Below are 12897 nucleotides of genomic sequence, written 5' to 3'. Positions count from 1 at the left end.
AGGGTGGTGTGGTGGGACACGGCACCCAGGCTCTACCCTGACGCTCTGTTTGGGGGAGATGCAGCTCCTGCTACCCCTGGACACAACAAAAATGAGCCTGTTTTCCCCAGCCTGGTGGCTTCAGCCACACCATGGTGGCAGAACGGCAGCGGCTATTCAAGACCCCAACAGCAGGCACCAGAGCCGTTGGACCTGACCTCCCTCCATCCTTCCCTCCATCCAGGGATCCTGGAGACGAAGCCAGCCGGGACGTGCCCCACAGACATCCCTCCCATCAGGGGCTCCGTCTGCTTCCCCGCTTCCCTCCCACAAAGAGACAGAGATCTGACAGCAGCGAAAGCTTTGCTCTTTCTTTCAACCTTCAGAAATAAAACTAAAAGGCAGGGACGGGGCGGAGGAGAGGCTTCCCCTTGTATTTCCCTTTGGGCCTGACACAGTAGCACCCAGCGAGCGGTGGCCACAGCCGGGACGCACTTGCCCACCCTCCCACAGCTCAGCACCCACAGTGGGAGCAGGATGGACCACCATCTCCCTCCCCTTTTATCCCCGATGGAGTTGGGGTGGGGGGGGGAGAGTCAAGGCCTCACTTATCACAACTTTGATTTTTCTAAAAACCCATCCCTTATCCAGAATGAGTTCCTGTTCCTGGCATGGGTCAACTGCAGCAAAAAATGAGCTTCATTTTCTTAACCCTCATTTACCAGAACCAGTTCATCATCGCCTGTAATACTTGCTAAATGGAGGTTTGGGCACTGTAGGCTTTGCTGGTGGGGCAGCACCTTCACACCCCAGCTTTCGCCTACTAAGATTTAAACACCCCGAAACCACTGGTCTGGATCTGAGCGGGGCTGGATCAGGCCCCCCCAGGCAGAGTACACGATCCTGGGTCTCTCCTGCCCAGATATTAACGATGCCACAACACCTTATGGGAACGCAAACTTCGTCCCACATCTCCGACACTTGCAGCGTGCGATAGCCCTGCTGCCGGAGCTGCCCGCGGAGCCTTCCTCCACCTGCCGGGGGCCTCCCCGGGGGTGGGAAAGCTTTAACGGTGAGCTCCAAAGCCTCTTGCAGGGATAAAAGACACCTCACGGATCTGGCAGGTTGTTGCCATTTGTTGTATTTATTCAGAGGAATTAGTGCCATGGGAGGACACACGGAGAGGAAGGCGACTTGCCCGCTCTCGGCTGTGGACCTGCCCCACTCTCCATCCTCCCTCTGTCACCGTCCAGAGGCTGCTGGGAGGGTTTTGCATGAGAAATCTAGGAATGATTTTTGATTCCTAATTTATCCGGTGAAAAAAAAACAAACAAAAAGCAGCTCCGGTGTAGTTGTTTAGGGTTGTCTGTCTGTCTGTCCGTCCCCTTCGCTATCCCGGTGGGCCCAGCATCACGGAGAGCCCCCGCACGGCAGCACCGTCCCGCGGGGCGCACGGGGAGGGGGAGCTTTGTGGCGGCGGGTGCTCGGGACACACAGGATGAACGCTCATCTCCAGCCCCGTACCGTTGCCTCGTCCCCCCCGCCCCGTGACCCCAGGCAGCCTCACCGCGGAGCTCGGGCATTCGCGGGGCAAACTCTCCGCTTACGTTGACTTTTGGAACACAATTACCAGCGGTTTCAAACACGAAGCGAAGCTTTAACTTTCCCAGCAACATTGGTTCCGGGATAAAAGAAAAAAAAAAAAACACCAAAACAAACCAACTCTTCATTGAGCACCTTCCCTCCGCCTGGAGTGGCCGCAGAGCTTGGCTGGGCACACGCCTGGGGGGGTCAGGTAGCGGGGGCTCGTTACCAGAGCGGGGGTGCTACGAGGCAGCATCAAACCAGGCACGGTCCTGCAGGAGGTCACCCCCTCTCCGAATCTTTGTAACTGGTCATCGGCCACACACGAGGCCAGAAATTTGGCTTATTAAAGCATGAACCGCTGAGCCCCCTCGTTAGGCGCCAACACCATCTTCTCCTGCGGGATTATTTACCTTGCAGAGGGGGGTTGCAAAAAGGATTTCCAGCAGAGACGGGGCACGTTTCCCACCCCGGGGGTGCTACCACACTGTTTCTCGGAGACGCTGCTTCCCACACACATCAGAAAACAGCCGGTACAGCCGCACGCACGCAAGGCATATGTTCCTGTATAAGGTACCTATATGGTGTCGCTCCTCTCTCTGCTTTCGCTGTATTTTATCTTTAAATTAGGAGAGCTTTTTTGTAACAAATCATCAGAGAGGAACAGCTAGTTACCAAGGAGATTCTCTGATGAATCAGAGACTGACTGGTATAAAAAAAAAATCTAGACAGGCTGTAGCTTCTTAATTCGCGAGACCTTACATTTTAAACAGGGGGAGTAAAAAGAACCGATCGCAACCAACTGTGGACCGTGCCAGCAAAAGCGGCTTTTATTTTTGCCACAGGAGCAAATAGCGAGCGTGGAGCGCAGGGAATCAGCCAGCAGCCTGAGATGAACGGGAGCGTCTCCCCAGCACGCTCCTGACTCGGAAAAAGCAAATACCACCCAAGGACAAAGTGGTCCCATGGAGGTGACCGAGGGAAAGGCTGGGAAGCTCCTGATTTCACACCGGCATGGGGAAGGGTCCGCAGGGTCGAGCCGGAGAAAGAGCCACACGCGTGCTTCCGCGCAGCCCCAGCGTTTCGGAAAGTAAAGGTTGCCCGTCCGTGGGCTCAGCACAACAGCAGGATCGCCCCAGCCCCGCTTTCCTGCCCGACTCCTGCAGTTTTCCCTCCGAGGAGCAGGTGAGAGGGAGGAATTTTGCCAAGTGACAGCGAAGGGACCGAGCCTGCGCCAAGCATCCTGCCCTCGCGGGGATGGCCACCATGCCCCAGAGGAGCCCAGGCAGCGCGGATGGGAAGAGGGGTTTTCATCAAGGTGGGGATAAGAAGGAGCTTCGTGGCATAAAGTTTGGAGAGAGAAAGCTCAGCTTTCTCGGGCTGACTTTCTTCAGAGGGTCCTCACACCCGCTTCCTTCTGGCTGCTCGTTTCTGAATAATTACTGAACACTGGTGCTTCGCCTCTGTTTAAAAAACACAAAGTAATTAAAACGGCCTGGGAACTGCGAGAGCAATGAGAAATATTTGGAGACATCAAGAGACAAGATATATGGAAGCCTCCTGCTTATAGAGAGGCTGTTTTCCCAAAGGTGGAAACTACAGAAGTATGTAGATGAGAGGGAAAATCTCCCTGTCAGATCCCATTGAGATCTCCATTTTGGGCTCTGCTGCTCCACTGCTGCTAAGGTAAACCTCACCCTTACCGGGGGATGCTGCGGGATGCGCCGAGGCATTTGGGATGGGGACGGTGCCAAGAGCATAGACAAGCCGCTGTGGAGTATCGGGGAGTGAAGATTAAAGCGTGTGTTAGAGCAAATTCAGGCTTTCCTGCTAAGTGCGCCCTGGAAAAGGGTTTCGTAGAGCAGTTACGTTTGACCAGGAGCTGGCACAAGCCAGGCTTTAACTGAGGGTTCGAGTGAAGGATGTTTTATAGGCAGTTTCAAGTGCTGTTTTACGATATAAATTACACATCTGAGGAATGAATTGGGTGTCAGTAGCATTTGTGGGCTGGAGCTTGAGGCTTTCCGTAGTATTTTAGTGATGCATATTGTAATGTTATTATGGGGGGGGGGGGGGGGGGCAACTTACTTAAATACCCTTAAATACTTAAATAAGTTTCACTTGGAAAGCGACAGGCTCCAGAATGCTGTGACAGGGGCTGAAAGCAGCACAGGGGGTGGGGAAGGGGCACAAGAAACACTTGCTGATAACAAGCTGCTTTCGGCACCGCAAAAAACAAGTGATTTGTTAGGAAATTCCAAGGCCTGGCTGAGAGCCGATAGGTGACTCGCTGTCCGTCCCCCCTCCAACTTCACACCCAGGGGCTCGCGCTGCGCTTCTGCCGGGCAAATTAAAGGTGCAGCAGCAGCAGATTAGAACAGGCAGCCAGCTTTCACGCGCTTAATGGGCTACCGGGTCTCGTCTGACTTCGTATTTATGATCTTTAGTCACTCCAGGGTGAAGTCGAAGTCATTTATAGGTTTGCATTCAAAAGGGCTGAGGCAGCCGTAACTGCACACAAACTTCCCACAGGCAGAGAACAGGCTTCCACCCGCTCCCCAGCTCACAGGCATCGTGCTACGCCACAGCAGAGCCCTTATTCCAGCCCTGGGCTGATTTGGGATATCCACATTCCACCAAAAAAAAAAAAAAAAAAAAAGAGAGCAGCATTCAGAGTTCATTTTTCCAAGTGCACACAACAAGCAGCTGCTAGAACGGGACCCGTATCTTCCACAGCGCTCCGAGCCCAAGAGGAGCAAAGGGGCAGGTTAGGGATTTACAAATGGGGAAACCGAGGCAGTTCAATGTTTGGATAAAATATTGGGAAATATTTCAGTTATTTGGATATAAAAACCTGCAGCCAAACAGGAAGAGTGTCCAGGTAGGAACTTAAGTCTTCACTTCCACTGCTTTGCAGTAACTATTAGTCTGGAAAGCCTTGGAAATTCGTCTCAGGTGACTTTGGCTCTGCAGCAAAGCTGGTCTGAGCGCAGGGACTAGCGGCAGCATCACCCTGGACGGCACGGTCCCTGGGCTGGAGGAGTACCTGCATTCTGCCTTTCCTTGTGAATTTTGACTGCAGTAAGTGAGTAGGAGGTTGAAAATGGTCTAAACCACTGGCTTTGGAGTTAGATTTGTTGCCACAAGCATTTTCTGTGTAAATACCTATAAATAAGGTCAAGGAAAGAGGTGGGGATTCATGAGGAATATGAACTGTCAGGCAGAGGATGGCTTCCCCCAAGCCGTGGTGCTTGACAGCATATCTGGTCCCTCGATAGTAAATTGGTGTTGGAGTGGGGAGAGATTTTGTTATAGATAAAGCTAAAATACAAAGAAACAGATGTATTTTGCTCCAGACCTCCGCATGCTTATATTCTTACATGGTGTTTCGGAGAAATCAGTGATTCCCGGCACATAGAGCGTCTGTTGCTGAGCGCAGAGTCCGGGCGCTGGGGAAACTTATGAAGCAGCCATACAGATTAGCTCTCGGTTGTAATCCACTCAGTCCCACTTGAAGAAATCCCATCTTTCCCCAGGAGGGCTTTGTTGCCTTGCTAGAAATCCCCTTATTCACCAGCAGCCCCTTGGCAGGGCAGGTGGGCTCTGCCTCGCGGGGATACTCTGCGCCGGCTTCAGCCATTGACTTCTCCCCACCCAAAAAAGCACTTAGATGGATCCCACGGGGTATTTTTTCTGCCCTGTGCCCCTGGTGTGTTGTCCCAGCATTGCCTTACCTCGGCCAGTCACCCCAGGGGACACCCCAGGAGCCCTGAGGCTGCAGTGGGTCGAGCGAGCCGGGTTTGGGAGCAGGACCCGGGACCAGCCCGGCCCCTCGCCCGCCCTGGAAGGCAAAGCTGAGTGTGGCACAGCAGGGAGGAGCAGGATCCTTCCCGACAACCTTCTCCAAACGACCCATATTGCGTCAACGGGCTCCGGAGGGAGCCTGCAGCCGGCGCTCTTCCGATGGGAACGTAGGATTTACAACATGGGGCCCAAGAGAGACAAGGAGCACGGCAATGGGGAAGGAAAGCAGAAGGTACCAGCACCCCTCCCACCTTCAGAGCTGGTAAATCTTTCTTATTTCCCTTTCTACTCTTTTTCTTTTAAAGAAGCTGGAGAAGTCACTCGTGCTCTGTGCCACTTTGCATGCCCAGTGGCAGGGTGTTGGGGAGATGCCGATGCCAAGAGCCAAACCTTGCCTTCCAGGCTACTATTTGAAAGCCCAGAGGCAACCTGGCAGCCTGGAGCATTGCATGTGTCCAGGACAACCCGGCATTTCTCCCCTCGATATTTAAGGGCCATTTGGTAGAAAAGCGTACCGATAACCATGCCTGTCGTGCCGGCAGAGGGGCTGCGGTAGGAAAGGAGTCTCCTGGATTTTGCATGCTGCTTCGGAGGCTACAAACACAAATATTGATGCTTGGAGTATCCCTCCGGGTGACGGGCAGCCAGAGGCAGCAAAACCCAGCCAGCGAAGGGGTCTGTGTGAACCCCCCTGAAGTGACGGCTGGGGGGACACGCCAGAAGTCCCCCCTCCCACGAGAGTCTCCCCCTGGGACTCCGCAGCGGCTCTTGGGCTGAGCAATGCCTTTGACTCATAGGATCTTGTTTAAATACAACAAGCATCCTCCCCTACACAGGTGCCAGCCACAAGCACCGTTATTCTGGGCATATAAGCCACTTAGAGCAACATCGCCTCTCTCAATGGAGAAGAGGCATCACAGCAGTAGCTACACTACAGAGCACTAATTTACTGCCAGGTGGCTCAACCCGAGCCTTTAACATGCCTTTAACTAGAGGTCTACAGCAGGGGTAGCGCAGCGCAACTGTAGAAATGCACTTTTAGAGGAGCGGTTTTAGTGCCAGCTGAACTCGGTGGCAGGTCTCCCTCCGGCTCCCCTGTGGCCGCGGACTCCCTCGCAGGCGCCTGCGTACGGGTAAACGCTGCTGGGTGGGATACGCGCTCGTTTACAACAGGCAGTGCGATTTCAATAGGTGTTTCACCGGGAATGAAGCAAGACGAAGTATGGCTTTAGGCAGAAAATGAGTTGTCATTTAAGTAAAGCTTCTCCTTCAGTGCAGAACTGAAAACCTGCCCCCCCCGACGCAGCCCCGCAGACGCTCATAACCCTCCTGCTTCAAGCACACCTTGATATTCTTTCCCTGGGCTGGGTCCAAATCAAGTTGGCATCACTTGGCACCGCGCTCGCCCTCCGGCACAGGCACATACCTGCCACTGGGTGCTCAGAAATGTCATCTCCCAGCTGCGCTGCCAGGGGTGCGCGGGAGGGAGAACAGGCCACGTTCCTACACGCCGCCCGCCAGCCAGTTTAACTCCCAATTCGCTCAGCAGAGCCGTGCCCATTGCCGACACAGGTCGGCTGCACCCCTCTGTTGGTAAGCCGGTCTTGTTAACTGGTAGGTGTCCAGCAGCAGATTTATGCTCCTGCTAAAATCAGCGGAGATTTTAAATTGCCTTTAATTAGAGCTTTGAAAGATCCCACTGTGTCTCAGCAATTAGCTTCTGTACCAGGTTTATTTGAACGGTAGCCCTCCACGCTGGAGACGTGGCAAGCTTGGAAAACTGCGCATTTTTTAGTCTGCTTCTAACTCTTAACTCTGCCGCTGGTGTGTGAAAGGCTGGTGGGGAGACAAAAACGTCTCAAAAGAGGGAACAATGAGCAAAAACCTAGAAATACCTTAAACCCATCCATATCCTACCCACATGCTCACGGTTGGGTTTATTCTGCTTGAAACCGAAGTCTGCCTCCACTAACACACAGTTAATTAGCTCGGGGTTAAGCTGCGTGGCTTTGACAGGCGCTGGAAGTTTGAGAGGTGCGGGAGCGTGATGGAGAGCATCCCGCTGCTGCCGGCAGACCTGCCGGCTCTCCGTGCTGCAGGCTGCCTCCCGACCATTAGCAGGGCAGCCTTAGGAGGCAAAGGTTGCTCCTGGGTGGGATTTGCTGTCAGCACAAGGCCTTGGCATGGAAGGAAATGACCTTTCCTTCCCCCCTCACCCGGTCTCCAGCCCTTTCCCCTCCCGCTCTGTGTGGAGTGTCCCCCCCGGCTCTGTCATCCTGATTAGATTTCCCCTGTCCCATCCAATTCTTCCTCCCCAGCTGTCCTCAGGCTAAGACGCTACATCTGACACCACTAACCCCTTTATCCCCCATTTCCCCCATCACTCTGCCCTCCATCTCATGGTCTCCAGGGCTCCCGCCCCTCTGCGTCCCCCCTGGATGCTCCGGAGCTGCAGTGCCGCGATCCCAGGGATGGTGTGATTTCACCACCTCGAAACAAGCCTCCAGCCAAGTTATTAAAGCCATTTAATACCACTTGTCTCACTGGTACAGAAGTTACGCTGCTTAAAATAATTGCATTTCTCACTAGTTACAGATAAAACAGAGCCTTTTTAATCATGAAGATATGGCCTGATGTGCATTACAAGATATTAACAGCCCCATAAGTGAAATAACAGATACAGGACCAAAAGCGAAGTTATAAGTGTTCTCAGATGCCTGCAGATTAATCATTTTATATCTCCATGGGAGCATTCACCAAAGCTTTCCGTCACTATACAGCCTTAAAGCCACAGGGCCCCTCTGTTCCCAGTTACAGCTCTGCCTTGTCTACAGGAGCCAAAAAGGGGAAGGAAGGTGCTTGTTTGCCTCCAAACATGACTTGCTGGAAAGCCGAAAACAGGATCTATAAGTTTTGATTCCTCGTTTTCTTTTCCACTCAGTAGAAAAACAATCCCTTGTTGTGTCAGTCCTTTACAGTGATTATAAAATTGATGCTTCTTTCAAAAAAATGTTTTTTTCTTCAGTGCTTTCTTCAAAGTACACATCCACTCCCGATCTCGCGGGCTCAAACTGTACTCTTGGTATTTTTAGAATTGATTGCAACCTCCCGATCCATGAAAATAAGCAACAGCTCCAGCAAAACAAGAGCACGGGTGCTGCTAAAATGGCAGTCGCTCCTCAGGATCCCACCCTGCAGTTACAGCCCAGGCAGAAACCCACTGCCTCCTCCGTGCGGCCCAAGCGTCGCTCTCCCTCCATTTGGGAATTAAATAGATGAGCACACAGCAGCTAGCTGACCTCTCTGCATCCCTGTCAAGTGCTGTAAGTGCTCAAGGAGCAGCACAGCTTTGCCTTAATTGCACAAGCACGCAGCTTGTTCAAACTCCTCTCCGGCCCACACTCCGGGATTTAAAGGAGTCTTTAGTGTAGTCGCTGCCTCAAGTGCATCACTCTCCTTCGCATACACATCAGTACAAACCACCACCGTTTCATTTCGTGCTGTCGAATCAGAGACCAGCACGCGACTAATGTCAGAGAAAGCAAGGCAAAAAGGTTGAGTAGACAAGCTCTACCAGAATCCACCATAAAGGATGAGGCATGTTTAATCTGTCCCCTTGTCATCCTTACAATCACACTCTCAACCCGTAGAGCAGAACCTAGAAGCGGCAAATTCCATCAGGGCACCAGAAAGCCATGGCGGTTTTGGAGCACATCTCCTAGCCGAGTGCCCATCACCTGCAGGAGGGACCATCATGTCACACAAGCAAGCAGCCATCCCAGCCTGGCCAGTTTTGTAGGCACCTGACACAAGTACCCAGCCACAGCCATAAGTCAATCAAGCCACCTGCAGTTTCCACAGGCAAACTCATCATGCAAGACAAACGCAGCACTTATTTTCACCATGGTTAACAGCCATGAACCTGGAGGCCAAAACTTCAGTTGATGCCAAGGAATACAACAGTCAGTAACAGATTCAGCCCACAAACAACCAGAGAAGTCCTGACCAATGGACCAAGGAGACAAAAAAAAAGTGTCATTTATTTCTCAATTGTTTGTAATCTCTGCAAAACTAGCAAAATTGGCTCCCTCAGTGTTATATTTAATAAGTTATTGCTGTAGTCTAGCCCAGAACTCCTCCAGCGATACATCATTAGATCTGCTGTCTGGTGCTACAGACAGCTGCTCCCATCCAATAAAGCTGGTTAGAGCACATGCGCTTCTTCATCTAGAAGAGGTGGCTTAGGAGTTTGAGCATCGAGCCGAGACCAACCGAGTGCTCAGGTTGAGCAGTTAACATCCTTAAAGGCCCTCCAGACACTCCTGGATGTACAGCTCATGCTGTGAGGACAGGTTGTTTATTAGAGGGAGGCAGCCCCCAGGGCGAAGGGAAAGCAAGTCCCTCACCCCGATCACAAGCATTAAAGACTGGGGCTCCCTGCCATAGGACCATGGCCAAACTGTTGCTTCTTCAAGAAACTGGCTGAAATCCAGCCCCCAAAAGTGTTGTCAGTGGCATGTTGTTAGGTGTAGAAGATATTACAGAAATATGGACTATCACTCATTATTGCTGTCAGTTTTGTAGGACAAGCGTCAGCATACCACAGCCAGGGGCTCGTGCTTCTGATGCTCGCAGGAGCCAGCTGCCCTGGAAATCAGGTCAGGCAGCCTTCTGCTGGGCTCCAGGTGGGGACAGGATCACCATCAAGGGCACCCAGTAGCCCAAAGCTCTACCAGTTTACACTTCCTCAAAACCTGCCTTTTCTTCCTCCACCTTCAACCGACACCTGTGGCCATGCCGTGCTCACCCTGTGCCTCCATCATCAGGCTTGCGTCCCCTCCCGCCACCAAGCCGGTTACCACCAGCACCCCTCCCCTATGCAACATTGCAACTAAAGTTCTATTTCCCATACTATATACTCCCAATTTCCGATGGCTTGGTGCCCACATTCCTCTTCTCCTGGCTGTGCTCTTATGTTCCCTCTGAGCTGCTCCCCCAGCATTGCCTCTTGGTGGCCACAAGAGCACTCGGGCTCTGTCTCAGGCTATGAGCTCACTCTCTCATCTGGTCCAGGCTCTTCTCCTTACAGACAGCACCAATCAGCCTCCCCCAGGCAAGGTCTTATTACTAAGAGTGGAATTTTCCAAATATTGACTCATTCTAGCCTAAATAATATCATTCTGTTATTATTACTCTCTAAAGCTGGCTCTGTTTCACCTTCTACAACGCTTCAAGAGTGACTTGGCTGCATCAAAGATAATTCACACAGAAGAGCAGCAGAACCAGGCTGTGTTTAGTCCAGCCCATCAGCTAAACTAAAACTCTGAGACCCCCATCTGCTTCTGTCAAACGGAGACAGGCATAAATCAATACACTCATTTCTGCACAGCTCTTCCATGACCGCGCGCCTACCCAAGGAGAGAAGCCAGGCATTCAGCCTTACCGAACTTTAGTTTAGATTAAACACAAGAAAGAGTGGCATCTTGGTGCAGCACAACCTACATACTTTACCCTAGAAAGCTGCGATGTAAGAATAAAGATACTTTAAGAAACAATGCACAAATGAAAAGGAAATACTTCAGGACACTGGACACAATACCTTGGATGCACGAATAGCGCTTTTCCCCTTGCTTGCAAATGTCTTTCCCCATTCCAAACAGCTCCCAACTCTTCAGTCCAACACCCCCAAAAAGCAGCTTTCTTCAGGATATCCCAGCAAGAAACTCCACAGAACTACCCCCATCAAAACAGCCATCACTGCTGCTGGGTGAGCTATTTATCTGCTCCTAATCCAGCCTTGATGGTGGGCACCTGGAACCAGCAAACACCCCACACCCTGGCCTGATTGCTCTCAATCGCCACAGTTTCTTTAACTTTAATGGATCCCTAATGACAACTGGTATCAGCTGAGGACCTGGGAGAAGCTTCCTTTATTTGTTTATGAGCCCAGGCAGTGTTTGCAGAGAACACAGTAGAAAAAAAAAATAATAATGGTATTTTTTCTTATTAAGCCTGGGGTCAGGGCAGTAGCAAAAGTTAAGTTGCTTGCAAGCAAAAGGTTGTGCTTTGCGATACGCTGATTGTACCTCCAAAATTCAGGTATGACGTTTAGCATCCGCTTATTTAGCAACGACTTCAAGGAAGAGTGGGCAGGAGGCAGAGGTTGTTTTGGATGTTTTGGGGTGACTCGTGTTGCTAAGGAAACTGCCTCCGTGTGCTCACCACAGCTGGGTCACTTGGGCTTTGCTTCCCAGAGTGAGGGGTGACTCACGGCACAGACTTGCTAAGGAATGCCTTTATCACATACTTCCACTCACATGTGAAAGCATACGTTATTAGTAGCTGTTAATAATAAAACCCACTAGCAGTAGTAGACCTATATGAATACTTCTGCTGGTCGTAGCATGCTGTGTATTAACAATTGCAGCCAACACTGCAAACAGGCACAGGAAAAATAAAAACTATTTTTCCCACACGCTGTTACAGTTTCTGGCAATGTTGGGGGATAACGTGAGGATATGTCATGCCAAAAACGTCTTGATGACACAACACTCTGAATATCAGTGCTCACATGATACAACCAAAGCCTGAGTTACTAAACCACCTTGTCATTTCTGAACTTATCACCAGAAACAGATGTTTAAGTGAGTCGCGCGTTGTACTAGCGGCAACAGTAGGCATCAATTTGCAGACGTGGTGGTTGAAAATGAAAGGTGTGGTTATTAACCTTCAACGTACAGAAAGGTGCTTGTATACGAATGCGATACCCATATGATAGCTGCATAGACTCTCCACCTGTACGTTGTGTGATCTCTCTTTCCCCTCGTGCACCTTGTCTCTGAGAAGCTGCCAAAGAAGTAGCTCTCGTTTCATTTCTTTGTGTTTCTTTCAGGTTTTTTTGTGTTTTGATTTTGTTTCTGCAAATAGTGATGAGTTTGATGTAGGACCAGGTGGTTTTGGGCTATCACAAATTGTGAATACTACGGAGAGGCCCATTACAAGGCTTTCATTAACACCGACAGACGTTATACATTTGTACTTAAGGCTCCATCTGGGTAATCATCCAAAAGCTTAGCTGAGCTTGCCGAGCCTCATAGGTCTCCAGCGTGGCCTGGAGTTCTTCTGATTGATTGCAGGAAGGTATGGCCACCAGGAGCCTGAATGGGGCCCAACTCTGCTCCTTCTTGAAATTCAGGTCAAATGAATTTCATTTTTGCTCTGGGCAGTGGCAGCCGGTATTTCTTACTCCAGTGTTTTTCTTTGGGAACCTCAGGGGTCCCTCACTGCGGGCAATACCTGTTCAGCATTGCCCCGGAATAAAGCTGGAGTGGATCCCAGGGAGCTGGTAGCATCTCTGCTGCGTGAACGGTAGGTACATCAAGAGGTACCGAACTGAAGAGATGAGCATTCAACGACTTGTTTAACTCTGCATGCCTTCCTGCAATGTATTTTCACTACACTTTCAGACTTTAAGATTTTCCATCTGGCATTAATAAAAGAAAGTACCTAAGGGTTAAGGGCTTAAGCAAT

At 51.0% G+C, this 12897-nt stretch overlaps 1 protein-coding gene across 6 annotated transcripts in view; it reads left to right on the top strand.

Moving 5' to 3' along the window:
* Positions 1–12897, top strand: part of KCNMB2 (potassium calcium-activated channel subfamily M regulatory beta subunit 2) — a 163743-nt gene that overhangs the window by 104238 nt on the left and 46608 nt on the right. Inside the window, exon 2 of one of the 6 annotated variants that reach the window (XM_074591428.1) lies at positions 2409–3249. The exons of 3 other annotated variants lie outside the window; for them this stretch is intronic. In XM_074591428.1, the coding sequence (XP_074447529.1) occupies positions 3176–3249 (74 nt within the window). In that variant the 5' untranslated portion in view covers positions 2409–3175. Of the gene's footprint in view, positions 1–2274; positions 3250–5548; positions 5630–12897 lie in introns of those variants that run through there. 2 more of the 6 variants (XM_074591426.1, XM_074591429.1) reach the window with 2 other exon arrangements.

This window comes from Larus michahellis, chromosome 6 (genome assembly GCF_964199755.1).
Source record: "Larus michahellis chromosome 6, bLarMic1.1, whole genome shotgun sequence".
In the NCBI taxonomy this organism is placed as follows: Eukaryota; Metazoa; Chordata; class Aves; order Charadriiformes; family Laridae; genus Larus; species Larus michahellis.
The sequence above is the reverse complement of the archived record's forward strand: the minus strand, read 5'-3'. Positions and strand labels throughout refer to the sequence as shown.